General features: G+C 30.2%; 1 protein-coding gene and 2 non-coding genes across 5 annotated transcripts; 2 read left to right on the top strand and 1 right to left on the bottom strand.

Annotated features, from left to right (window-relative positions):
- The first annotated feature begins 10,318 nt into the window (after positions 1–10,318).
- On the top strand, positions 10,319–12,309 carry LOC137822584 (uncharacterized). The gene has a single exon (XR_016515889.1). It is a non-coding gene; the product is annotated as an uncharacterized LOC137822584 (transcript).
- Positions 12,310–21,331: 9,022 nt separating this feature from the next.
- Positions 21,332–25,342, bottom strand: LOC137821367 (S-adenosyl-L-methionine-dependent methyltransferases superfamily protein). Of its 3 annotated transcripts, none has more exons than XM_068625922.2 (8): positions 25,015–25,342; positions 24,804–24,907; positions 24,566–24,706; positions 24,172–24,256; positions 22,925–23,118; positions 22,674–22,785; positions 22,185–22,292; positions 21,332–21,637 (listed from the first exon to the last, which is right to left on the bottom strand). In XM_068625922.2, exons 1-8 carry the CDS (start codon positions 25,258–25,260, stop codon positions 21,497–21,499), a joined length of 1,131 nt encoding a protein of 376 aa, XP_068482023.2. In that variant the 5' UTR covers positions 25,261–25,342; the 3' UTR covers positions 21,332–21,496. The 3 variants fall into 3 exon arrangements, with proteins under 3 accessions (XP_068482023.2, XP_090151334.1, XP_090151335.1); XM_090295208.1 differs by having other exon boundaries at positions 24,804–24,954; positions 25,015–25,278; XM_090295209.1 differs by lacking the exon at positions 24,172–24,256 and having other exon boundaries at positions 25,015–25,265.
- On the top strand, positions 25,271–25,343 carry TRNAK-CUU (transfer RNA lysine (anticodon CUU)). The gene has a single exon. It is a non-coding gene; the product is annotated as a tRNA-Lys (tRNA).
- Positions 25,344–27,902: the final 2,559 nt, after the last annotated feature.

A 27,902-nucleotide genomic window follows, 5' to 3' on the forward strand; every position in this document is an offset into this window, starting at 1 on the left:
AATCCCGTTTTGCTTCGTTTTCCTTTTTTGATTGGTATTTGAAACCTTTGGCGTGCATGAGGATGGTTTCTTGATGTTTTCAGGTTGTGATTTTAGTTTATGCTTTTGTTTGATTAGGTAGGCGGTTCTAGAGGATTGAATCACCCCTGAAATAGTTCTCATTTATTTATTGTTTATTGTTGATAAAAAAAACACCAACCAATGAACTACATCGTGCATACTTATCTCTCACACTAAGAGAAAACACTCTCACTATACTTTGGAAGATATTTGAATTACACATAACAAAGCACTAATGATGACAGTTAATCTCTCATATATTTGCCTCAGAATATGAAAACTTAGCATTACAAAAAACTTATAAACCATCTATTTTTCCTTGTTTAAAGATAATCATGTTTTTACGGTTACAAATCATGCTGACAATATCTACACGGACACTTTCAAATTTTATTTTGTTTCTCATTCAAATCCATTAAATTAAAATTTAGAAAATGTTGCAGCGGGCCATTATAGTGAACGAATTGAGTTGCAACCTATTACACAGATGGAATAAGATACCTTACATGTTAATAGCAGATGTGAATCCGTTTTTTGTGCTTGGTTACATAATTCACAGAGTATACCATGTATCCCCACCCTACTTACCAAGTCAACCTTTGTTTATACTCTACCCTTAATCAACCTCCATGGCACATGTGTAGCTGCTGGGGACAAGTTTATTTTTCAAACTAGGGTAACAACTACATGTTTAGCACTAGTGCATTGCTTATATGGTTCGCATATTTTCAATCAAGTGAGCTTTTGCAAGGTTTATTTCTTTGGTTGAGATGTTTGTTGTTTTAAGTTTATAAGAATTAGATTGGTTAGAAGGGGTTACGAGGGTCCGTTGTGTTATGATTATTTATAAGAGTTGAGTCACTATAAAGTGGTTCATATTTATTTATTTTTTCTTGTCGTTAAAAAAAGGGTAACAACTACCATCACTAAAATAAAATCATTAAATAGTAACTAAATTTAAACACAAAAAATAGTTAGTCACTCTATTAACTAAATTAGATACTATTTTAGAAACTATTTTTTTTTATCTAAAGTGGTTTTTATTATTAATAAAAATTTATAAAATGGTTTCTAAAATTGGTATCAAACCTAGGTTTTAGTTACTAATATTTTAAATTATAAATTAGTCTCTAAAAGTCTAATAGAGACTAATTTAGAACATGAAGAAGTAGCTAAAATCTTGGCAGTTAATGATTAGATACCAATATAGAAACTATTTTACAAATTTTTATTAATAATATAAAATATTTTAGATATCAATAATTTTTTTAATTTATAAAATAATATTTAATTTAGTCAAATAGTAACTAATTATTTTTATCTCTAAAATTAATTTCTATTTAATAATTATTTTTTAATAAATTCTTTGTTCAAATTTGATTCAAACATCACGTTGACTTTACATTATACCTTTTATTTTTCTCCCACTTGATCGAGACAATTTTATTTTCCTCAACTCCCGGTACCCATGAAAAATTTCTTTCTAGTTTTACAATCTTCCTCTTTGTTAACATTTGTATCATACTTTGACTTTGGAATGAGTATACTAATGCATTAACCCAAATATTGCAATATGATTGGTTTATCTTTCGATCACCATTAGATCATCGCGGAAGAAAATTTGTGAGAAATCCCTGCAAAAGAATTTTCAAAAGGAAATATAAAGAAGAAAAAGTAAAACATGCATAGATAAAAAAAAATCATCAATGGTCAATACGAAGGCACATGAAAATTGCCTGAAATGTTTAAGATGTGCTGCTAGCTATGACATTGTTTTTTTTTTCTTCTATCAGCAATAAAAAATAAATAAATAGAAATCACTTCAGAAGTCACTACAAGAAAATCATGAGATAAAAACTAATTTTTAAATACCAAAATAATTAGTTGCAATAGTAACTAAATTAGAGATCATTTTATAAATTAAAAAAAATTATTGGTTTTTAAATTAGTTTCTATTATTGTTAAATAGTTTCTAAATTGGTATCTAATTAGTAACCAAGGTTTTAGAGACCAAATTTAGAAACTAAATAATTGGTAGTTAAAACATTGGTTGTTAATTAGATATCAATTTAAAAACTATTTAACAATAATAGAAACTAATTTATAAACCGAATTTTGTTTAGTTTCTAAAATTGTATCTAATTTAGTTACTATTGCAACTAATTATTTTGGTCTCTAAAAATTGGTTTCTATTTCATGATTTTCTTGTAGTGAGTGGTCCAACCTTTTTACTGGAATACACAAAATCATTCTCCTAACTAGACACGCCTACCAACTTGACTAAGGAACTACCAAAACAAACACTAACAAACTTTAAAGAATCAGTCTCACACAAGCCAAAGGATCCAAAACTCAACTAGGATAGAAAAAATAAGCAAAACGAGACTTTGCAAAAATTCAAGACCATACATTTACTTGCGCCGAAGCGAATACTTTTAACACATTTGTCACTCCCCCATTAAATAAAATTTCACTCACAATTCCAACTCAAATTGCGCTTCAAACATCATTAACCGAATACTAAATAAGTTTTAAGCTATAATCCCAAAAATAATGATATTTATAAAGAGAAAAACAAGTGGAAAGAGCAAACAAACCTTGGTGACTCTGTATTGGAATAACAAACAATAATGATTGAGCTAGACTATATAATGGTCTTTGTTTTTATTTATTTTGTCATTAACTGAGGTAACGCCGTGATTTGTAGATCTCTTATACATGAAGCCTTTTCTTAGCTGGATATTTATGCTATGTTGCCAAAGTTGACATTCTGTGTGCTTTCAAATCCTATAATAATACTAATTCACTACAACAAAATAATAAAATAAAAACCAATTTTATAGATAAATAATAATTAATTATTTTAGAAACTAAATAAAATTAGTTTCTATTAATAATTTTTAAATTGGTATCTAATTAGTAACTAAAGATTTTTCTACCAAATTTACACTACAAGAAAATCATGAAATAAAAACCAATTTTTAGAGACCAAAATAATTAGTTGTAATAGTAACTAAATTAGAGACCATTTTAGAAACTAAAAAAAATTGTTTCTAAATTAGTTTCTATTATTAGTAAATAATTTTTAAATTAGTATCTAATTAGCAACCAAGGTTTTAACTACCAACTATCTAGTTTCTAAATTTGGTAGCAAAAACCTTGGTTGCTAATTAGATACCAATTTAGAAATTATTTAACAATAATATAAACTAATTTAGAAAACATTTTTTTTTAGTTTCTAAAATGGTTTCTAATTTAGTTACTATTACAACTAATTATTTTTGTCTCTAAAAATTGTTTCTATTTCATGATTTTCTTGTAGTGTTAGAAACTAAATAATTGACAGTTAAAACATTGGTAACTAATTAGATAAACTATTTAGTAATAATAAAAACTAATTTATAAATCATTTTTTTTTATTTTTAAAATGGTCTTTAATTTAGTTACTATTACAACTAATTGTTTTGGTATCTAAAAAAACTAATTATTTTGGTATCTAAAAATAGGTTTTTATTTGATAATTTTTTTGTAGTGATTAATGCTACACTTTTTAATGGTCCGTTTAACTCTTTTGGTAAAAATATTATTTAGTTAAAGTTGAATGAAATAACGATAATGTACAAAAGAAAATGCTTGTATATTTGGCTTTCTAGTTTTCTAAAATTAAATAATTGTGGTCTACTGCTATTAAGTTCTTCAATTTTAAAACAAAATGTTAATACACTGGTTACTGATAACAATGTTAGTTAATTATTTATACAAAATATTAATCCCAATGTTTAATTATAAAGTTTTATTATTGTTATCACGAAATATATATTGGTAATTTTTTGTTAGTGATTAAATAATATATATTATATTGAATTAAAATTATTTAATTTAAGAAATTTAGAGAACTAAATGTGATATTAAAACTTTTATACAGGCAATAAATTTACGTTGACCCAATTATGACGATTAAAATTATATTAAAGTCAAATAACAATAAAAAAACAAGTATAATATTTGTCATGGCTATACTATTTTTCTTGCCTCACTGTTATAGCGGTCCCATGACATAATATTCTGATTTATTTTTCTTGGCTTAGTGGATATAGGTTTTTTTTTTATATATTTTTGCTGTTATTTCTGAGGGTTTTTTTAGGGTTGTACTACCTGTTGGGTTTAATAGTGTCAAAGTTCAAGAGGGGTGAATTGACCTTTTAAAACTTTCTCGCAGAAACAGAGTTTAACACAGTTTACAGAAAATAAATCGATTTATGTGAAAATGAACAGATTTATTTCAGCACTGTTTTTGTTTGAAAAGCGTTTATACAGCAAGGTTAATCACAAGATTATGCAGATAGATTTTCCAGATGCACACACACTGATATTAGAACGAAAACCAGTGAAACACACAACAGCAAACTTCAATTTCAAGCAAGTGATTAAGGTTCGATTGATAGCATGCCAATTAATTGAGTAACCTTTACAATCAACCTGTTCCAGTGACTTTTAACAAATTATAAGTGTTCTTCTTGAAACAAAGAGTTTTCCAGAAATTAAGAACAGTGAATCACAGAACAGCAAGCTTCAATTTTAAGCAATTGTTTAAGGTTCAATTAATAGCTTTGACAATTTCTTGAGCAACCTATCACAATCAATCTGTTCCAGTGGCTTTTAACAAATTTTATATGTTCTTATCAAAATCAAACAACTTTTCCAGAAATTAAGAACAGGATGAAACGAGCCCAGAAAGAACAGATTTATTAATGTTTGAACAGATTTATTTCTTTGCTGTTCCAACAGTTATGCAGAAACTTAAGTGCAGAGATTAAGAGAGAATGAACACAACTGGTTTACTCAACTGAGCTACATCCAGTCTTCACCTAAAACCAAGGTGAAATTCACTAAATCACATTACACACAAACACAATTCCCACTGTTCTTGAAACCTACAAGAACTTAGGTACTCTTGCTGAAAAAACCTATTTCAGCTCACACACACTCTCCAAGAAAACCTATCAAGAAGAGCGTTCAACCAAACTATTACAAGAAGTGAAAAGTGAAACGACTACACCTGATTGAGGAAACAAAGATCTGCCTTAAACCAGTAGGCAAGATTGCTAGAACAGTAGCAACACCTCACACCAAGCTTTTGGAACCAAACCAAGAACAAGCACTTTGTGATTTTCGAAATCTTTGAAGAACAAATGTTAATCCTTTGTAAAGTCTTAATTCTCTGCTGTAAAACTTGTTTTTACAAATGTATGAACGATGTTTAAACTCAGAAACAAGTTTTCATTTTATAGAAAACCAACTTATAACAGAATTTTGAAAAACAGTTAAAGTTGTTATAAAATGAACAGATTGAAAACAAAATGAACAAATTTATTTTCAAAAGCAGCTAGAGAATTTGTCAAGTGAGGAGACTTAGTCAACCATTCTGGTGCAGAGGTAAAACTGAAAAACGTTTAAGCTAGATATGGCACCAGAAACAAAAAGAATCTATTCATTTACAGATGAACAGATTTATTTTTCAAAACGAAAACAGAAAAGCTTAACTATTTGAAACACAGTCGTTTTGAAAGATAGAAGACTTAGTCAAAATACATGATGCACAAAATCTAATTTTCACAAGACTTAGCCAAGGCATCAGTGTAAAAATGAATCTGTTTATTTAGAAAAGAACAGATTTATTTTTATGCAGTAAACGTGTTTTTTGTAAAACATGTGAAAAACAGTTTAAGAAAACTTATGCTTGTTCTTATCACATGGCCAGTGGTTATGAGGTGAGTTACTCAGCAAAAAACCCACTCTTAGACAACCTCTAAGCACTACACACTTAAAGCAAAGCAAAATACACATGAAATGTACATAGAAGTCTTTATCAAACACAATCTTGAAGGGGCAACAACCATCTTCAACACTACCGGGTCGATAAGACGTAGAAGTAAGTAGATGATAAACTGCGATTAATCATAATTAAGTCAGTTTAATTATAAATTATGATTAAGGCACAAATGAACCTTCGCCTGAGTTCAAAAGAAGGTCCATAATAGCTAAAGCCTATAAATATCAGAAAGGATCTAATATCAGAGGTAATTTTCTAATCTCTAACACACTTATATATTATACCTGGACTGACTTGAGCGTCGAAGCGTTTCGCAGGTAACACACCTTGTCGTTCTTGGGGAAGGACTTGCAAGACGGAGAGACGCCGAACACAGGAGCGGCAAAGATGAGAAGACGAAAACTACAGGAGTCGTTATGAGAGGAACCCGACCTTGTAAGAATAAGAGTTATATATATATATATATATATATATATATATATATATATATAAACGAGTTATAATAAGAATTAAATTCCTTAAATTCCTGATAAAAAATACTATTTATCAGGACAATAAAGTCAATATTCTAAAATCTTAACCAAAAGTTGAAATTTCTTCCTGCACCCCCAAAAATTTTTCATGCAGTCCCATAATTCTAAAACTCCTAAACATTACAAAATCTGGAATATAAAAATTTTGATTTTATGGATTTTGGATTGTGCGCATATAAAATTATATTTCTGATTGTGAAATTTAGAATAAAATTTTATATTTTATATTGCACAATTTGAAAGACTATTCTAAATCTAGGAATAAGTTTTGAATTGTACAATTCATACTACGTTTACAATATAGTTATATTTCATGGTTGGTGGGTGTTGGTGTTAGTGCTACTTTTGCACCTTCTCTTTTGTGTAATTAAAATCTGTTTAGGATTCCCTTTTCTTGATACAAGTGTTATTCGGAATCTCTCACAATATTACAAGCTCTTCAAAATCTCTCACATATTAAACGCTATAGACACTCTTCTTCTTTCTCACAATAGACGCTCCGTAACAATCTTCTTCTTTCTCACGATAGATGCTCCATGACTCTCTTCTTCTTCCTCACAATAGATTCTCCGTGACACTCTTCTTCTTCCTCACGATAGACATTCCCTCTTATCATGATGTGTATATTGCAAAGAAGATTGTTCCATATATTCAAGAAGATGAAAAAATCTGGTTGCGGCGAACCTATTAAAATATTGAGAGGATTCCCTTGGACATTGACATTTACTACAAGAACACCGAACTATCAAGACGAAGAAGATGAAAAGAAGGTGTTGTTGGTTTTTTTATTAAGGGTAAAATAGAATTTTCATCATCCTTATGGTGGTGCAGGAAACAAATTCCCCAAAAGGTTTGTCAAAATTTATTTGTTTTGGAAGCCCAAATTAGAAAGGGTTATGTAGGCTTCAAGCTTTGAAATTAAGGATGTTTCTTCCTGCTCCCTATCATTCTTCTTCGGGCACCCATCAAAATCATGAAATGACGAAAAAATTTCTTTTAAAAAACCCATCCGAATTATTTTGATTGGACTAGGATCAATTCAAATCAAGAGGCTTTAAACCAAAAAAAGCTCAATAAAAGAGATGAAATATTCGGAAATTCAATAATTAAATTATAACTTGTAAAATATCAGTTTACACTAATTTTTTTAAAGAAAACAACCGATCATATATATAAAGGAAAGTAAATTTATTCTAATAGAAATTCTAAAGTAATTATTTTTTTCGTTATTTACTTTTTGAATTCAACAATTAAATGAAAATAAAGAAGGGAGAATATAAATATATGATGAAGCAAAGTACTGAGTACTGAGGCAAAAGTAGTACGAAATATGGCTGGGGTTTTATGGGTAATCTTGTGGACCAATTATTGAATCACATGAGTTGTCCTCATTATTGATAATCTTGACTTTGGGGTGGGTGGTACTCCTTTATTTCTCATCTTCATCAATATTTTATTACATATTAAATATTTAATCATACTTTTTTATAAACGAATGCATGTTTTTATTTATAGTGTTTATGCAATGTTATATAACTTTCATTAAGAATTTCGTAACTGATTTTAAAATTATGATTCTGTTTACTATGTTTAAGGATAATACTTGTAATTCTTTTTATTTAAGTAAATATCTCCCTATCTCTCCCCTTTTTTCACTCGCATAACCCTCCCGTGATTTGTATAATAACGTAACCCCAAATATTCATTAATGACCTCTCCTAATTTCTTATACTGTTATATATAAATTTTAGGAAGTTTATGTGCAATTTATTTAGTTTTAGTCAAGAAAGATTATCTTAACTATAGTATTTAGTTGAACCGAGAACACTGATTTCGAATTGAAATATTCTATCTATTTTTTTTATTTTATTTTACACACGCATGTCTTCTCTCCTCTTTTGTATTTGATTAGTTCGTAGTTTCATTTATCCAACTCATTTGTCTCCCCCTCTTAACAAATAAATGAGATTTTTTTTCATTAATTTTAGAAATCAAAATTTGACCCATTACATATAAAAAAAATATTTACAAAATATAAGTAACTAAAGATATTATTTGAATGCAGAAATCTTCCTAAGTGCATTATATTGAATTTCTTTTAGATGTTAAAATATTACATGCTTCTACTTGGGAGATGGAATCTAAAGAACTATTGAAGTCTTCTTCTCCTTCCTTCGGTCGGTCGGGTGACAGGGCGGTGAATTGGGATTCTTCTCGTCCTCCTGCTTCTCCTTCGGCACTCGGTCTCGGGTGAACACCGGATGGTGGAGGTACCTGCGAAGGCACTCCGACGCTCAAGTCAGTAAAGTGAGTGGTCAGCTCTCTCATGTAGGTGAACAGTAATAAATGGCATACCTTACTCCTTGGGATGCGTGCTATTTATATTATTCTAATGGGTCTACCTTGTTGGGTCCGTTTATCGAGGTGGATACCGCTTAGGGTTGCATTACCTAATTCTTAATGATGGATTAGCTTTACTGATCTTGGTTTGAGCGTTAATGATAATAGGGGTCGGCCGTCGGCCAAGTTAACTTGTTGTGTGTCGGCCTTCGGCCAGATTTCCATGGTCTCGGCTTTCTCGGCCAGGTCTTCTAAGGTCTCGGCCAAGTAGGTCGTCGACCTCGTCGTCTCGGCCAAGTCTCTCAGGTCTCGATCAGGGTCTTGGGTAGGTTGAGCAGGTCTCGATCAATCACTTGGGTCTTGGATCTTGGGCAGGGAGATCAGGGTTCGGCCTCGCCCATACCAGTACACTCGGCCTCGCCCATACCAGTACACTACAAGAATGTAAAATTCATAAAGATTAACGAGTATGTACATTGCCAAACTTGTTTTTGAAATTAAGAAGAATATATAAACAGTATTAATTTATTTAAAGTTATACCATAAATAAATTTAGAAAATCTTTGAGAGAAAAGTATTTAGCTGAAACCATTTTTTGGGTTCTACAAAAGGTATTAATTGCTACGTGCTGAAAATGAAGCATAATTTGAAAAGGCAAAGCAGGTGATACTCTTGGTTTTTTGAGCTTACCCCTACAGAGCTTGCTATCTAATGGCTTACGCTACTTTTGGTTCAACTTTCTCTTTCACCACTTTTTGTTCCTTCTCTATTCCTATAAAAGAAACCAATTATTTATTTATATTTCCCTTTTTTTGGTAATGTTTCTTCCTCTTATATATGCCATTTATTATTATTTTTTTCTGTGTATCTTTCTTAAGTGATTGATGCTCCTCAATTAAAGTGATCTTAAATTACATGTTTTCTTCTTTTCATGAATAGAGATAGTTTTGCATTCTTTTGGGTTTATAGATAATCAGAGACGGTAATAAAATAAGAGAGAAATAAATACACAAAATAATTAAAATTGGAACAAAAAAATAAAATTGATATTTTGTTGGTTCTGATTGAAATTTGCACTATTGTTCAGTTGCAGTTGCTACATGCTCCTAAAAGTTTGAATTGCTGAATCTTTTTTTTTTTTTACTTTTATAATAACTGATAAAAGTACGCAACAATTTCTAATTAGATGGTTAAGAGTGTATAAAAAAACTATATTTCATACAAAATGTTAAGAATACATTTTTTAATGTACTTTTTATAATACATTATTAACTGCTCACTAGACATGATTAAAAATACACAACTATGTTTTACTCCTTATTAAATATATCTCATGGTAATTTTAATATCTTTTAAGACATTTTAAGTGATAAAAAAGTGTCTTACATTATTCAAAAATTCGGGTGAACAATAATATGAATATTTTCTTTCTTTAATCAATCAAAATGTTTTTTTGAATATAATATTGAAGAATTAGACACGGATAATATTTCAAATTTGATTATGAGTATAATCTTAGTTGAAGTAAGAAGATTATTTGAAGAGATTTAGTATATGACTTTTTTTTTATTGAATACTTGGAAGTAATGAGAGGATTAATAAGAGGTATCTTGTTAAGTAAAAGTGTGTGTAGTTGCATACATTTCACACCACATGTCGACATTCCTTTGGCTTTTTTACACCTCTCTTTCTCTCACTGTCCCTCTCACATTCACATCGACTTTGACCTGTTGCCAGCCACCGGCATCTCTTTTATCTCTACTCCAATGGCGACCCCACCCCTTCACTCTCTTCATCCATCATCTTCATCTTCTAAAACCCTCTTTTTCTCACCACAATAAGCTTAAATAACCTTTCCTCTCCTTTCATTTCCTTCTTTTCCTTCCCTCAAACCCTAATCCACTCCTCCTCGTAATTTACGCCTTCCTTTCCCACCCCTAATATTATGCATCATTATTAAGATCTATATGCATACTTTCCTTTTTCCTTTTTCCAGAAGCCCGCTTTCCCAATTGGATTTCGTGAAAACTTTATCTCCATACACGTAATTTAGTGTTCAAGTTCCACTCTTCTTATACTATTTCAAACCATTTCTTCTTTAGTGTTTCTTTTTTTGTTCAAGCAATGGATTCTGGTAACAGTGGAAGCATCTCTTCTAGCGATGAAGAATACGATTCATCACACGCTGATCCATCCTTCCTCAATCATTTCGGTTCCATCTCCCACCCCCAACCATCCCTTGTTCCTTCTCACCCCTCAATGTTTGATCTCTCCTCAAGCTACCTCCATGCTCTCTCACAATCCAACCCAAACCAAAACCCCCACAATTCCTTGTTAAACATGAATTCCCATGCCCAAAGATCTGAGCCCAATTGCACTCTCCCTGAAAGCCTGCCATCTTCTTCATCAGCTACACCAACAATAAACCAATGCTTGTCGGGTCCTCAACCCCTTGGCCACGACAACATTAGTGCAAGACAACTCTCGTCACCACCAAAAACCAGCAACCTCGTACGCAACTCCAAGAAACGAAGCAGAGCTTCAAGGCGTGCACCCACCACCGTTCTCACCACCGACACCACCAATTTCAGATCCATGGTTCAAGAGTTCACTGGAATCCCTGCACCTCCTTTTTCACCTTCCTTCTCCCGCCGCCTCCCTCTTCGCTCAAACTCTTTGCTTTCAACTTCTTTAAGGTCCTCGTTACACAACAACACCACCATCAATCTTTCTCCTGATAATAACCCCATTAACTACCAACTACTTCCTGATCTATCTTTACCCTATCAGACCCCAGAGAATATCATGCAACACCACCCTATTCCCACATTCCACCCCTCTTATTCTCTTCAACCTCTTGTCCCTGCAGGGTTTGGTGCAAAGTCTTTATTCATGCCCGCACTTGATGCGCATGATCTGGTGGTTGCACAGGGTCATGAACACGTGGTATCTGAGGGCATGCTTCTGAGGGGTGTCGGTGACGGTGATTGTAGAGATGGTGGCAACGTTGGAGGGGGGAGAAGAGACTCGTTTAGGTGCTTGGATGGGAACAACTATGGTGGCTGCAAGCTCAACATCTCGGTTTCTGCGTCGAGCAGCATGAACCACGAGAAGAACTTTGGATAATGGTAATTCCCCTAGGGAAGGTGCCGTGGAAGCGTGGATTTGTTCTTCTCATCAATAGGATCCCGCGTGTGAGAGAGTAAACAGTATACTCAACAGGTGAATCATTGCAGCGTGGAATTTCATACACTGCAATGAATTAAGAGTGTCATGATGATGATGTTGATCCTAGTGGTGTAGTGTTGGTGGTTAGCATTTGCAGCTATCATTTTTTCTTTTGTTTTGTTTTTTGCTTTAATTTTTTTTATATTGTTGAAAGTATAGGTAGATAGGGTGAGATTAATTTAATTACATAGTATAAGGAGTATACTATATATACATATACTCCTGTTATTTGTATGTACTTTGATGCTCGTGTTATCTTTTCTTTAGTGTTGGGATCTAAAACTAATATTGTTAATGGAATATTAGTTTCCCCAACCACATGATCGTACGCATGATTAGATCCCGTTATTTAATAATATCTCTATACTAAAAGTATATATAATGATAATCTTATTATGAATAATAATGATAATGGTGATGATAATTTATCATCTTCATTAGGGTTGCAGAGAGACTGTAACTAAAATACTACTGATGATGAGGAAAAAATGTATAGCTCAGTAATGAAATTATTTGTGCTTTCCCTTAGTAACTATGACAGTAAATGCCAATAAAAAAAACTATGACAGTACTGTGAGATATACCATAAAAGATATAGTCATGCATTTCTTTTTTAACAAGTTGATTTTACCATAAAAGTTAGAAAAAAAAACCTAGTACAGGGTGTGCTAAAGTCCAACGTATAATGTCTCATAATTTTATAACATACGTGTGATATAGAGTGCAGTTGTTGTTATATATGGTCATCAGTCATTAGAAATGACTAAAATTTGTTTAAATTTCAAAATTAAGTTAGTTCAAATGGAGACAATTTTATACTGTAAGGATTAACTACTTTGTAAGTTGATGTGGTAGTCTCTAAAGTATTGTATTTAACCTAAGATCAAATCTGAAACCGAATATATTCTGATACGAGACTAAAAATAAATTGGATTTAATTAAACTTTTAGAAGGCTAATTTAAAGAAAAGGTTCTTTATAATGATTGTTAATTAGCTTCGTTTTTAGTCATCTTGGCATTATTCAATAAAAAAAAGTTAATTGCATTTGCATGCGAGAGAACATAAGGTGTTAACTATATTACATGAATATTTTAAAATTTAAACAAATTAAAATAAAAATTTTCAGAAGATAATAGAAATAGAAGATTCATTATTATCATTGCCAATTTAAATAGATTAAAGTATAACAACGTTAAGAAATAAATCATGAAAAAAATTAAATCAAGACTGATCATTTTTATAAAAAGGGTATATCAAAATTCAAAACATTAAAACTAAATTCAAACTAGGATTATTTATGGCTATAAGATTCTTCAATTTTAATTTATTTAGAACCAAGGACAAAAAGTATTAAGATTAAAAAATAAAAGAAAATAAAATTTAAATTTAAAAAGTAGTATTGTAAAGAAATAAATAGCTATACACTGGAAAAATAGAATTAAATATTTTAAAAGTAAAAGACCTTAAATTATTTTTACAAATCCCAAGCATCTTTTGTTAGAGGCAATATGTTGAAATTGAATAAAATAATTATGTATCATGGAATTCTTTCATCAAAATTGAACGGTTGCATATTCAAGACTCCAAAAATTCTAAGTCTGAGATTACTAAGCCAAATCCGTTCACATATTTATTAGTACAAAAGAGATTACATGAATCAAGACAACGAAAACAAAAATATTTTTTATTACAAAAATAATAACTCAAAGGGATATGGAGATTATAAAATCTTGGACGATTGATTATACCGGTGGAACCCTTTTCTACTTATTGCTTTGGAAAACATAAAAAAAAAATTAAGAAGCCTACGTTGTTTGTAAACAAAGAAATGGTTGTTGGATTGAGTTTTGCCATGAACTACGAAGCAGCTATGATAATGGTATTTAGAAATGAAAGTAAAAAATATTTTAACGTACTATAAAATAATATGGCTTCCATATTTATTTATAATTTATAAGTTGTTATATTTTAATAAAAGTGTGTTTGCATGTTAGCATTTATTAACGGTAATAAGGACTCTCTTTGTGATTGTGGTCCAAATGCCTACACTTTTTTAATTTGGCAACAGATACTTTCTTGGTTTATGTAGGGAAGCCAGAGGAAAACGAAATCAATCTTTATCTTCTTTTTCTTCTTGAACATACACACGTTATATTGAAACAAAACTAATATATGAGTATAATTCAATTCACTAAGTGGATTAAATTAGAAAAATTGTTCTATTTACTCTCTAGTTGTGATTTGTTAAGACTAAAATATCTATCACCTACCTCATCGAATTTCTTAATCGCATAAGACTAAAATAAAATTTGCTTTCTAAATAAGATTCATGGAGCTTATTATGCTAAATTCTTAGTTTTTTTTTATCAGCAAAAAATAATAAATAATATATGTATTCTGGGAATACCTCAACTCTTATACAAGCAAGTCAACCTAAGACTTCAAACTCTCCAACACATAAGACAGAGTTTAAAATCAAAACAACCACCCAAGTCTTCCACTACCCCCACCTAATACTTTTTGATAGATTTCATGTAAACCAGCGGCTCAAGACACCAGTCAAAGTAAGAAAAACTAGCTAGACGAATTTTGGAGGAAACTCACGACCATACCTTCAATTTCACTATTGTGAAGATTTCAATGTGGTCTACCTCCCATTCCTAAAATCTTCTGATTTCTATGTCTCCACAATTCGGTTTTTTGACCATGATGGGGTTATTTTTTTTTGTTTTTACCAAAATGGGGTCTGTTTTAAAAAAATTACAAATTTAGGCAAGTCGTGCCTAATTGGGACGACTTCATATGCAGAAGTCGTCCCAATTAGGCACGATTTCTGCCATGTCATACTAAAGTCGTGCCAACTTGGTACGACTTCTGCCCTGTCATACTGAAGTCGTGCCAAGTTGGCACGACTTCTGCCTTGTCATACTGAAGTCGTGCCAACTTGGCACGACTTCTGCCACGTCATAATTTTTTTATTTTATTGTTTATATATTGGGTAGTAAGTTATGTAATGTTAAAAATTAATTTATTCTCATCATTACGTGTTCTGTAAAATCATTACTTCTCAAACTATTTATTTTGCAAATTCACAACAATAATTCTCTATTTATTTTCCAAATATAATAATTTTTCATTTATCTATTTATTTCCAAATTCAATAACAATTTTCTTCATTTTTTAATTAATCAAATAATCAAGTTATTGTATTACATTACTGTCAAACATGATACATACACAATTATCCAATTTTTTGTTCCTTAAAACTAACACTCTTAAAAAATTATGTATCAAATTAATTTTTAACATTACATAACTTACTATCCAATATATAAACAATAAAATTTTAAAAAAAAATATGACGTGGCAGAAGTCGTGCCAACTTGGCACGGCTTCTGTATGACAAGGCAACCTCACCTTCTCATAAGATTTAGACCACACCTGCCAAGTTACTCTATGTACAAAAAAGATATGACGTTGTTTCCTCTACCTCCCCATGTAGACTACACATATTGCTTCCCGAACTTATCCCCTTTCTCTCTAGATTCTCTTTAGATGCAATCTTATCTTCTATGACCCTCCATGCTGCGAAATGAGATAATGGTAGTGCTTTTATCCTCCAAAAACATTCATATGTAGCTACCTCATCCCCCTGAACTTCCTCTTTAAGTATTATGTAAACAGATTTAACCGTCTTGACAAAAAACATATTTATAGCATATTTTGCACCTAATATCATTTAATTTTACGAGTTAAATTCAAGTTCAAGTATAAAAGTAATAACATCACAACCACTTGTCAAATTCAATTCAATTAGCCCTAATTATTATATTAACATTCAAAATCAACTATGTTGAGTTCTTGAAATAGATATTTAAGAATATTTAGCATGAATGTGTTATCAATTAACCCATATATAAGATCAGAACACCACCTCTAACTTATAAATTCAAAGTAATGAATTTGTGAGTCTTCTTCATTAGAATCTAAATTTGGTAGCAAAAGCTTTGGTAGCTAATTAGATACTAATTTAGAAACTAATTTAGAAATAAATAAAAAATAGTCTCTAAAATAGTCTCTAATTTAGTTAATATAGCAACTAATTATTTTTTGTTTCTAAGATTAGTTTCTATTTAATGATTTTCTTATATTGATAATGTTATTTTATATGATAAAAGACTAAATAAATGTTATTTGTTGATTTAAAAAATATCAATTTTTCATTAAAAGTGGTATTAATTTAATTTTCATGATTAAAAACTGAATTAGTATTAGTATTAAAAGTCTTTATAAGTTATGCCACTTTATGTGTAGGGAGGGAAAACTAACGATATTTTTTTTAAATCACTAAATTAATGTAATTTACTTATATGGTATTAATGAATGTTTTAAAGTGGTAAGATAAAAAATTAATATTTTTTTTATTAATAACTATGGATAGAATGTATTAATAATAAATTTTTTTTTTTACTTTTAACTACTATTTTAAAAGAATTTTTCAACAATTTTCAGATAATTTTTCAAGATGGTATGTAACTATATTGTTCATCTTATATGTTTTTAATGTATCTTTCGAAGTAATTAATTTATTTGTAGAGATTAACATATTTTTAATGTATATGTAAAACGTATTAGAATTATAAATTAATTGTAAATATTTGTGCAATTTATGAGTTTTAATTGATAAATTTAAGCAATAATAAAGTATATATTAAAAATTTCATTTTATGTTAATTCTTTCTTAAACGTTTTTCCTAAGTATTACCAACCATTTTCGTGGCTCCTTATTACCTGCTAACTCTATTATGAATTGATAATGCAATACGAATAGATAGATGTTGGACCACGTAACTACAAGTTAAAAGGAGGGTTAAGTGCAAGTCGTTCACATTGGCGGTTCAGTAATTTATTACATTTTTTAAAGAGTTGTAGCAAAATCATATATAATTTTTAAAAATATGTTTTTAGATTACATAAAATTAATGAATTTTGATTTTGGTTCCTATAAAAGAATTTCATTATAAAATTTGTTAATTTTTTCTTTAGTCTTTTTATAAAATATTTGTATTTCATTGTCATTCCTCTAGAAATTTAAATCACTCCATTTGGTCTCTAATATTGATTAACATTAATTTACAAATATTGTAACAACTTGTTTTTAGGAGTATTAGACTATAAAATTAAAGTTAATGAAAAATGATAATTATGTTTTAAATAAAAAAAATTTATATATAAAAACCAAAACAATTTTATTCTTCATTTATTTAAAATTATTATCTCTCTATAATTAAATTTTTTAACTTTGATTCACGTTATCTTTAAGTTTTCTTAAAGGTGATTTGATATCACTACAAGAAAATCATGAAATAGAAACCAATTTTTAGATACCAAAATAATTAGTTGTAATAGTAACTAAATTAGAGGTCATTTTAGAAAATAAAAAAAATTGGTTTCTAAATTAGTTTATATTATTGTTAAATAGTTTCTAAATTGAATTTTTCTTGTAGTGAGTGGAAGATGCTAGTCATCCTTGCAAAATTGTGTAATTCAATGGCTTGGACATTATTCTTATCACTACAAAACAATCATGAAATAGAAATCAATTTTTAGAGACCAAAATAATTAGTTACAATAGTAACTAAATTAGAGGCCATTTTAAAAACTAAAAAAAAATGGTTTCTAAATTAGTTTTTATTATTGTTAAATAGTTTCTAAATTGATTTCTAATTAACAATAATAGAAACTAATTTAGAAACCAATTTTTTATTTAGTTTCTAAAATGGTTTCTAATTTAGTTACTATTGCAACTAATTATTTTGGTTTCTAAAAATTGGTTTCTATTTCATGATTTTCTTGTAGTGTATGGATGAGTTAAGTGAAAGTTGTGCCTTAAAGAAGATTTTTAAGGAGTTTAAACATTTGAATAGTCTTAATATGATTGAATATTGTATACATATATGTTGTAGTTTTTGTTTTTTTTACTATGAAATATATATGTATTGTGTAAAGTTGGGCAGTTAAGTATATCTGAAATAAGACTTCTTAGCAGTTGGTCATTTATGTAGTTATTAATGGAGCAGAGTTTTGAAGGAACTTTTCTAAAGATGTTGGTTATGGGACACAAGAATATTAGTTATCTTGGGTCATGTAGGTTTAGTTTGTGGTCCTCTTTGTTAAACCTTCTTTTTGTAATATGATTTCATATTTATTTATTTAGTATTTGCTAATAAAAAAACAAGAAAATGAAAAAGAATATAGACTTTTGTTTTTGAAAGATGTGGAAGAAATATAGAGAAAAAAATGGTAGTTTAAAGAATGGAACGCGTTTCCATTATTTTCGCAAAGGAAGGAAACACATTTTTTTCTCTTTTAAATTTCTATTGACACTTTCTGCTTGAAGTTTACATCCTTATTTTTTTTTATTATAATATAAGAAGCTATATATATCAAAGTCCAATCTTAAACATCTAACCCCTTTTAAACCCATTTATGTATACTTATACCAAATAATACAAATACTATATATTATAATAAAAAAATTATATTATTATTATAATTAGGAGAAACATATATACAGTAATGTTTGTGTGTTCACATGTTATTTTATTTTAATAAATTAAAATTTAATATTTACGTTCATTTTAATTTATTTTTTTGTTTCAACAAAAATACGTATCATTATTTTTATATTTGACGAGTGAATTATAATTTGAATGAAAATAATATTAATATAGATTACAAATTTTTATGAAAATATGAAGAGCAAATTGTGAATAACAACGTTTAGTTATTTTAGTTAATGGATGGTTTATCTTTATTTTTTATTATTACTCGAATATGCAATAGAATGATAGTTTTGAGTTTCTAAATATTACGATTTTAAAATATAATTAAAATAAAGACATAAAATATATATTATTATTATTATTATTGATAATAACATAAGAAGATAACACACTGAGAGGACATGGTGAAATGTGAGTGTAGCCATTTTAGAATGATTATGGCACATGCGAAGGTAGAGGAATGGAGAAAATTCTGTTCTATAGCAATGGTGATGACGTGCCATGAAAGAATAAGCAACTATAATCACTTTTGGACAAAACATATGTAAATGGTTCCACACTCTCATAACAAAATAATCTAACAGCTCCAGCATTAATAATTAGGAAAATTTTTGTTTCATGTTATTTTTTATATTTCCGAGATGAAAATGAGAATATGCACTCATGATTCTTAAAAGGTCATAAAAAAAATTATTTCTAAGTATGTTTATTCATAACAAAATTACATCTCGTATAAAATTTATTCATATACACAAGGTTGGGTAAATTATACTCTCATGAGAGGTTTTTTTTAACTTCCATTATTATGCTTATCATTTCTTTAATTTTTATTTTAATTAATTTAAAATTTGAAAAGTAGTCTTAAAAATACAAAAAATTAACAAAACGTACTTTTTTTTCTATCTAGAAATAATTTTCCGATCATACTCCTCCTGTGAATTACATTCTTGAGAATATAAAATCTTAATTTTAAACAAAACACTTCCTATGGTTATGTTGATATTATGTTTAAAAATAACTCAATCCTACAAAAACTAGTTTCTGAGTTAAAAGATGTACACTGGCTATATAATGTACTTTAATTATATGTTTTCCAACTATATATCAAATTCAATGCAAATAAGTGGTTAATTTTAAAAATTTCACAATTTCATTATTTTGCATGCCGATATTTTCAGTTATACATGTGCAAAGCTTCGAGGCTCCAATAATTTAACAAATTTTGTTATAGGCACGTGTTACCAGTCAGTCATCTACTCTTATTTTAGTTTTCAAAGATGTTAATTGTATAATAGATTTTATAACAAATTTTACAAAAATGTAAAATAAAAAAAGAAGAGAAGTGCATGATGTGATGGGAAAAAATGTAGAGATTATTTACGAATAATACATTTTTTTTTAAGTATATTTCAGGTTGTAAGTTGAAAATGTTAAAATGGGTTAGGAATTGGACAATTTGGAAGATATTTTGGATATGAGTTTATTTATTTTTGAATTGTATAATCTGAAATACATATGACATTATGCAGATTCTTCTTGAACCCCTACGTTTTTCTTTCTACACTCCTACATTTTTCTTCCTGCACCCCTACAATGTTATGCAAAGATAAACTTATCCCTAATATTTTTTAAAAATCCTAAAATGCACACAACACTCACACTCTACACTTTCTTCTTCCTTTGTACATAGACAGACTACATTGCTCTCTCAACGGCAACACTACTCCATTTCTTGGCACATAAAGGCATTTCTCTAGGTGGTGTCTCCAACAACTTGGTGGTGGTTCGGTGGTTTCTCTTGGTGGTTCTCTGTTCAGAGAAGAAGGTAAGTAATTTTTTTTTTGGTTTACGAATTTATAGTTCCTTCTTATTGCGGATTTTTATTTCCACAGTACATATATTGTGATTCTAGACAATGCAGTCCGCTAGGTTTATTGAATAGGAAATCCGCATTTTGTTTTTTGTCTTCCAGAATATTGAATCCGCAAAACTCCCAGATTGGTGCATTTGTAGATTTTCCAGATCGGTAAGTCCGGTAATCTTCCAGATTTGCAGATCTGTAGTTTGTTTCCAGATTTCAGAATCCATAATTCAAAAACACATTCCAGATTACAAATCCATAATTCAAAAAATACAGGTGCCCTTTATTAAATAAAAGGTTAAGGTTAGTTTCGGAATTTTAAAAATTGTGGGAATGCAGGAAAAAAACGTAGGAGTGGAGGAAGAAACTCCCATTACATTAAGGGATGTTTTAGATTGTATAATCTGGTATACACGAATTTTTTTTTTTAAAAAAAAGAACAGAAACAAACTCTATACACACCGCAAAATTTATCTCAACCACCAACGTTCATTACTGCCAACCACCAACCTCCAACCACTAAACCACCACCCACCACCATCACCACCCACCACCAGAAGCAATCACAATCAACCACCACAAGCATCCAACACCGCTTGAAAATGTCACACCCTCTCCACTAATATAAAATACTCTTAACATATATTTAGAAGGTTTGGGTTGGAATTTAAAAAAAAAATATGGAGGTGTGGGAGAATTTGCCTAGGATAATTACACAAATGTCAGCAGTATCAGTAAAACATTGGGCATTTTGCTCCCATGTGGTTTGAAGCTGTGGATCAACTATCCCTAGCAACAATTCTTTTGCTTGCGGATAAAAAACAAACAATTCTTTTGCTGGATTTACCAGATAATCCATCTGCTGTAATATGGTTTGATTATTGTGAGGTTCTTCATATCTTGGTTTGATTATTGTGAAGCCTAATTTATATTACCAAGTCAAACCACAAATTTAATCAGATCAACATACACCATTTTGTCTGCTTACAATTGAAAATTTTGATTATGGAAAGAAATACACAGGCTTCAGCAAAATGTGTTCAGGGCAGCAGAGAGCATGGGGAAACTCAAACCTTAACTGGGCTTTCTAGCAGATATCATAACAAAAAGCCCATTTCTAATGCATTTAAACCCAACCAGCCCACACGCCCTGCAGAGATCTTCAAGTTCACGTTCAGAGAGAAAGATGTAGCTCCCAGATGCTTGCCTTATATTCTAAAAAACGTGAAACAAATATTCCACTGCTCAAAACTTTTAGAAATAAAAATAAATGATAAAATTTTATAGAATAAACATTCATTTTAGTGTCTGAAAGATTGAGTTGACAATACTTTAACCCTGTCATGGAATCTGAAATTAACATCACTCTTTCTTCCACGCAGAAGCGTAGTACTGAGACTAGATTGATATCTTTTCATATCATTAAGGAACTAAATTAATACAGACTTCCTATAATTGAGAAACTGAATTGAAGCTGGCAAATTAAGAACAAAAGCAACAAAAACAACTAAGCAAAGTAAATCTGGTTACTCTTACTGAGTTTATCAATTCAGTTGGAGCACGCCAACAATTGCACACAAAAATTCCAAGCTAAAATATTTTAGAGAACTTATCATCATACAACAGATTTATTTTACAGCAAAGAGAAGAAAGAGAAGTGTGGAATAAAATGGTTGATGTAAGGGAGGCAGAGATAAAAAGTAATACTGTAGTAAGTGTCGAGAAAAAATGTTGTATAAAAAACATTATTCAAAATTAATACCTGCCGTAATGTACTTCGAAATGGGATAACAGACAAAGGACCATCAAGTATGTAGGTGGTTGCGACAAATACACCACCAGGTCGTAAAACACGACTTATTTCAGCCACCTGTTTAAAAGATCACACAAAAAGAAAGTGAAGTCGCAGAGTGATGCAAGGCATGGACATCTGACTAAACTAGGAATACTACTAAGTGATAACTCAGCTGAAGTAATTTATCCATAATATAAAGGTATCCCTTGCAGAAAATGCTTATATTTAAAATCAGCTAGCATGATTAAAATTTTGAAATATGTTCTTCTCGTTGTTGACACGGCACTGCATACACATTAAGGGATTCCATTTTCTACTTCAGATTAATATAAAAACGTTGTAAACAACTCAAATACCATGGCTAAATAATTTCCCAGAAACCACTGTCACAGGTATTTTAAACAAATGAAACATTTTTCTGCAAAATCCAAACATGGAGAATAATTATTCACTTACAGCTGCCAATGGTGAAGGCCAACAGTGGAGAGCTGCGCCAGCATGCACAGCATCAACGGAATTAGAAACAAAGGGAAGCCTAGATATGTCTGCTCTAACCAAGATGAAGTTCCTAAAAAGAGAAATATTAACTAAATATAATTGTAATATGAATAAAAGAAAAAGAAGGCTTAAATCGATCCCTTAGAGCTATGAAATCAAAATTTAGATAAAAAAAATTTCTAATTAATTTAGAAATATAAACTTTTTACTCTTTTGGAAAGTTCTCATCCTGCTGAATGAATTCGTAACATTGCTGTAACATGTTTTCTGAGTAGTCTAGAGCAACAACAAAAGAAAACAGTCCACTTTTTGCGAATAATCTTGAAAACAATCCACTTGCACAACTAGCATCAACTATATTTCCTCCCAATACTGGCTTTAGGAAACCCTTCATCAATTCAAACTGCAGACAAATTCAGTACAAAGCGTGGTTAAGTGTTAAAGCACATCAAAAGGAAACAACCATAACGAAGTCATACATTAACAAGATAATTCTTCTAATATAGAAGTAAATAAGACAATAGAAGACAGATTCATTAGTATTTCATAATTTCATCTTATATTTTGCAGCATCATATCCAAATTCATATTCTTTCCACCAATAACCCAAAGGTAAATAAAACAAATTGATTGATATATCTCTCTGGACATCCACGAGCTAAGAGTGGGCACATTGGCTAATATGGATAGCTTTTGACACTCAGATTGCGTACTCACCTCCGTGAGGAAGCGAGATGCATTTTGACTGTTCTTAGTCTCCTCAGAAGATGGTGCCAAACTTTCATTGTGTACCTTGAACAAAACTCCCCAAAAGAAGATTTTGAACAGATGGCATTATAGATTGAACGGTTCAAGACTTTTGTAGAGTTTTGTACAAGTTACGCTGTGGAGGCTTTGCACCATCTAAGGAGATTAAAACCAATTATGATGTTAAGATTGATTTTCTCAAGAACACAATACCAAACATGACAGAAGGCATTATCTTCATTGTTGTCACCTCCAATAGGCCCAATGTCTTGCCTCAATATATTTTGCTTCTTCATTGAAGCAAGTAAACGATCAAAGCTTTAGAAGCTAAACAAACCTTATTTTTATCACAAAGAAGGATGTGTAGCTTCCATTGACAAATAATTAAGTTTTAATCTTGTGTATACTACTTACAAATGGAAGCATGTGTATGAATTATACAACAAAGTTTATTTTATATAAATTGATACATGATATGATATGCCTACAAAATAAATTCTAATAAATCTAATTCTAATCAAATTTCCTTACAATTACAAATATCCTAATTAAATAACAAAACCAATAATAAACATAAAAGAAGAATAAATTTTAAGAGATCATCTTAGATACTCTTAAGAAGATATCACCACATATTTTTCATATTTTCTAACAAAATAAAATTTAAAAAAAAAGGAATTGTTATTGGGAACAGGGACATTTGGTTAACCTCTTTCTCAGGACCTGGAAAACCACCCCACACAGAAAAGGTTTGACGCCAACCCCTCTCATAGAGAAATGATATCAATGGCACCCTGATTCAACAAACAATCAGTATGCATATAAGTGGCGAATCGACTCCACAGCATTTAGACAGCAAAACAACTATACAGTTAAGCAGCAGAGTGCCATTATTAACAAACTAATCTTCATATGCATGTGATATCTATGTTCAGCGGTAACAAAATTCGCTAATAAAACTGAAGAAAATAACATATCAAATGTAGGAACATGACTAAAAGGAAAACAAAACCATCCTCTAAGATCATCAAATACAACTAAAGATTGAGCAGGAACAATAAAAAAAAACTTCATATCAAGAAAAAGACAGAGAACTAAAATGCCTGAAAAGCTCTGTGGAAGCTGGCATCGTTTCGCCATAGCTCTTAGCTCCACCTGTAGCGGTGAGATCAATGTGCGTTTGGTTACCAACATATGTTTTCTGACAGGTGCCACATTGAAAACTAGATCCACTGATCGTATCTCTGCTTTAAAAAATTATCACAATGAATACAAAAGAGCAGAAGAGACCAAATTCTCACGTATAGCGGAAGGAAATAACCGATTATTAAATTGACTAACATGGACAAACCAGGACCACCATTCCATGCCAAGGAATCATAACAGACAGGACAGGCCAACGAGTTGCAGCTATTGCCCACTTCCTTTTCAACTACGACAGATTCCTAAACACAAAATTGCATTCCTCGGGCAAGTGTTTGACAAAAAGCGCCTAAAGAAAATTAAGATGTGCGTCAAAGGGAAATTCCATAGGAGGGAGAAGAAGTGTTACTGTTGAATTGGTTTCGGTGTTGATGACGGCAGTGGAAGAAGCTCGAAGTCGAATTGAAGGAGGAAATCGAAGCTTTGCAGCGAAATCAGAGGCTGAGAAGAGGCGGGTGGGGTGCTTGAAGGAAGAAAGTGTTGGAGAAAGAGTGCACATACCGGCAACTGCTACGCCCATGGGCATTAGGCAAGATTGGTAATCAGAGACGGGGAGGACGGTATAGATACTCAGTATTTTTGTAACATGCAACATTTCATGGAGTACCCGTCTAGCTCAGTTGGTAGAGCGCAAGGCTCTTAACCTTGTGGTCGTGGGTTCGAGCCCCACGGTGGGCGATATGAAGAATTTTACTTTTTTTTATAAATTTTTTTTAATTTTGAGTAATCTAATTATTCTAACAAAATTCTAAAATTTTAAATTCTTTATAATCAAAATTCATATTAACTGATAAAATAAATATATTTTATTAAAAGTAGCACGTTTTCTATTTTGCTTATATTATATAAATATGTTAATTTATATATAAGTAAAAACAAGTATTCTCTACTTACAACTCCTAATTAAAAAATAAGAAACAAAAGCTCAACTAGTTGTATTTTTATGAATATATTGCCTTATTATATTAAACCCACCACAACTGAGTCTCTTCGCTGTACTGCAATTGAAATGAGTACAACTCATGCATGACAATTAAGCAATATTATTAAAAACAAAATTTGAAATATAGATTTGTGATACTCTATGAATTAAAGCATGGAGGACCACAAGCAACTAGTAATATCATGTTGCTCACCGACCCGCTATCTAACTCTTTTAATATTCAAGTTCGATAATTCAATTTCATTATGATATTCGCCTAAACTGGTGAAGAGCGCATTTTCTTCATAAATTTATTTCAAATTCAAACATTTGTGGTGTGTGCTGGATTTAAATACGTGAATTATACTTTCTCTTGTAGATTTAAATAAGTTGAATCGAGTTGATAATACTAGTAAAAACTTCTATTTTTCAAGTCTGTAATAATGAATTAAACAGAGTGGCAATGCCTTAAAATAAAATAAAAAATTTACATCTCTTTTAAGGTGAAGTTATATAGATTTGTAATGTTTAACTTTTATTAACAATAGATAAATAAATATATTAAAGATATTTAAGGAATACTATGACCTTTATAATATATTTGTCTCTAAAGAAAATATTCGTATCCATGCGTGCCAACGTAACGTATAAGGAATCCTTTGATACATGTAAATTTGGTCTCGGCCTCTCATCTACAATGAGAGTTGATATTTTCTTTTCGTAATTGCTTATTGGAGATTGGAAATGTGAAGGTTTTTTAAAACTTGTTATACAACTAATAAAATTCACTTTTTTTTTGCATGTTTTGCATCTTACTCTTTCTCAAGACTCAATAATTTTAAAGCTGCCTTTGGGTATGATTTTGTAATGCTAATGGAAACTCTTTTGGGAAACTCAGGAAAGTTAGCTTCGATGGCATTTCTAAGACATAACAAATGTCTGTTTCGAAGTTCCTTTTGTCTTTTATCATGACCTACATCTTGTTTCGTCGTAAGATACTAATTTGTGAATCCGATAAGCATTGGAGCTATTTATTTACATAAAATGTTTCTATTTCTCATCCCAAGGCTTCTATCTAGTTCAAATGCTAACACTTTCTGTCGAATAGTTACGCTACAAATACTGCAAGGGGAATCTCGTGAAAATCATCTAACAAAATTATAATCTACAACAAACGGTGTTTTTTTTTAACAATAATACAACAAACGGTGATAATTAAATAATAAAATTCAAACCATACAGTTTATCAAAATATCTCTTGAGTTTATTACTTTTAAGATTCTCATAAATTATTATTTTTTATATTTTCGAATTAAAATATAATTATCAATTTTCTTTATTAAATGTAATCAATAACTTTATATATAAATATATAAATAAAATTGTTAATTTGTAATATGGCTCCATTTTAGTAAGAATACGTTGACAATACAATAGATCTTAAAACTTATCCAGATGTACATATAAGAAAATATTTATAAGTTTATTAACATAAGCTCATTTATCTTAAAAGAAATAATATTAGCAAATTTTAGCTATCTTAAAATACGCTTGCGAATACAACTTTCCTATCCCTAATTCTATTTTTTATTCTAATAATTCATAACTTATTTTTAATTACTAAATTGAAAGAAAATTGTATTGATACGATCCATATGACCGACACTCTGATTCGGCATCTGGTCCAATATCAATCGACACAACCAAAACCGTTATAACTAAATAGCATTAACAAAACCTAAGTAATGTACTGAATTCTCACTAAAGCATCAAAATGTCTTTTGCCGGTACAATCTGAGTTTGGAGTTCACGGAAACAAGAAATAGAGCAACGAAAGGAGAGTGAGGATTGTTTCAAGATAAAGAAAGAAAGAGCCAACCGATCGAGATCGTTCTCTTAGTTCCAATCACATTAAAAAAAATCAATAGAAAAACGGAGGATAAATTGTTGATTAAATTAACACGTCAACTCATAATAGTAATTTATAGTGTTAAGAAAAACGCTCATGCAGAGAGTTCATTCCTCAACAAGTTTTGTAGTTTCTCTCATCTTGAAATAAAAATAAAATAAAATGTAGCAAATATTACTTCCCCAATGGAATTATCAAAAGTAAAATCCAAAATATATACAAATATTGCTTACCAGCTAAGAAATTCAGAAATATTGCTTTGTCACAATAAAGTTTTAAAATTTTGCTGCCATTCTGAGCAAGCTTTTCTGGTGTCACTACCAGACCCTGATGCAGACTTGGAGGTGAGTTATTGAGTTAATTAGGATGAAAGTTCACCAGCTGGTAAACCTTTATTGCAGATAAA

This window comes from Phaseolus vulgaris, chromosome 9 (genome assembly GCF_051622355.1).
Source record: "Phaseolus vulgaris cultivar YP4 chromosome 9, ASM5162235v1, whole genome shotgun sequence".
Lineage (NCBI taxonomy): Eukaryota > Viridiplantae > Streptophyta > Magnoliopsida > Fabales > Fabaceae > Phaseolus > Phaseolus vulgaris.

Excerpts from the sequence above, each read along its gene's own strand:
- LOC137821367 (XM_068625922.2), bottom strand. The coding sequence starts at position 25,260 with ATGTTGCATGTTACAAAAATACTGAGTATCTATACCGTCCTCCCCGTC. Across the intron at positions 22,786-22,924 it reads GATGAGAACTTTCCAAAAGA|GAACTTCATCTTGGTTAGAG; the intron begins GTAAAAAGTTTA and ends TTCTCTTTTTAG. Across the intron at positions 21,638-22,184 it reads TTCGAAGTACATTACGGCAG|AATATAAGGCAAGCATCTGG; the intron begins GTATTAATTTTG and ends CACGTTTTTTAG.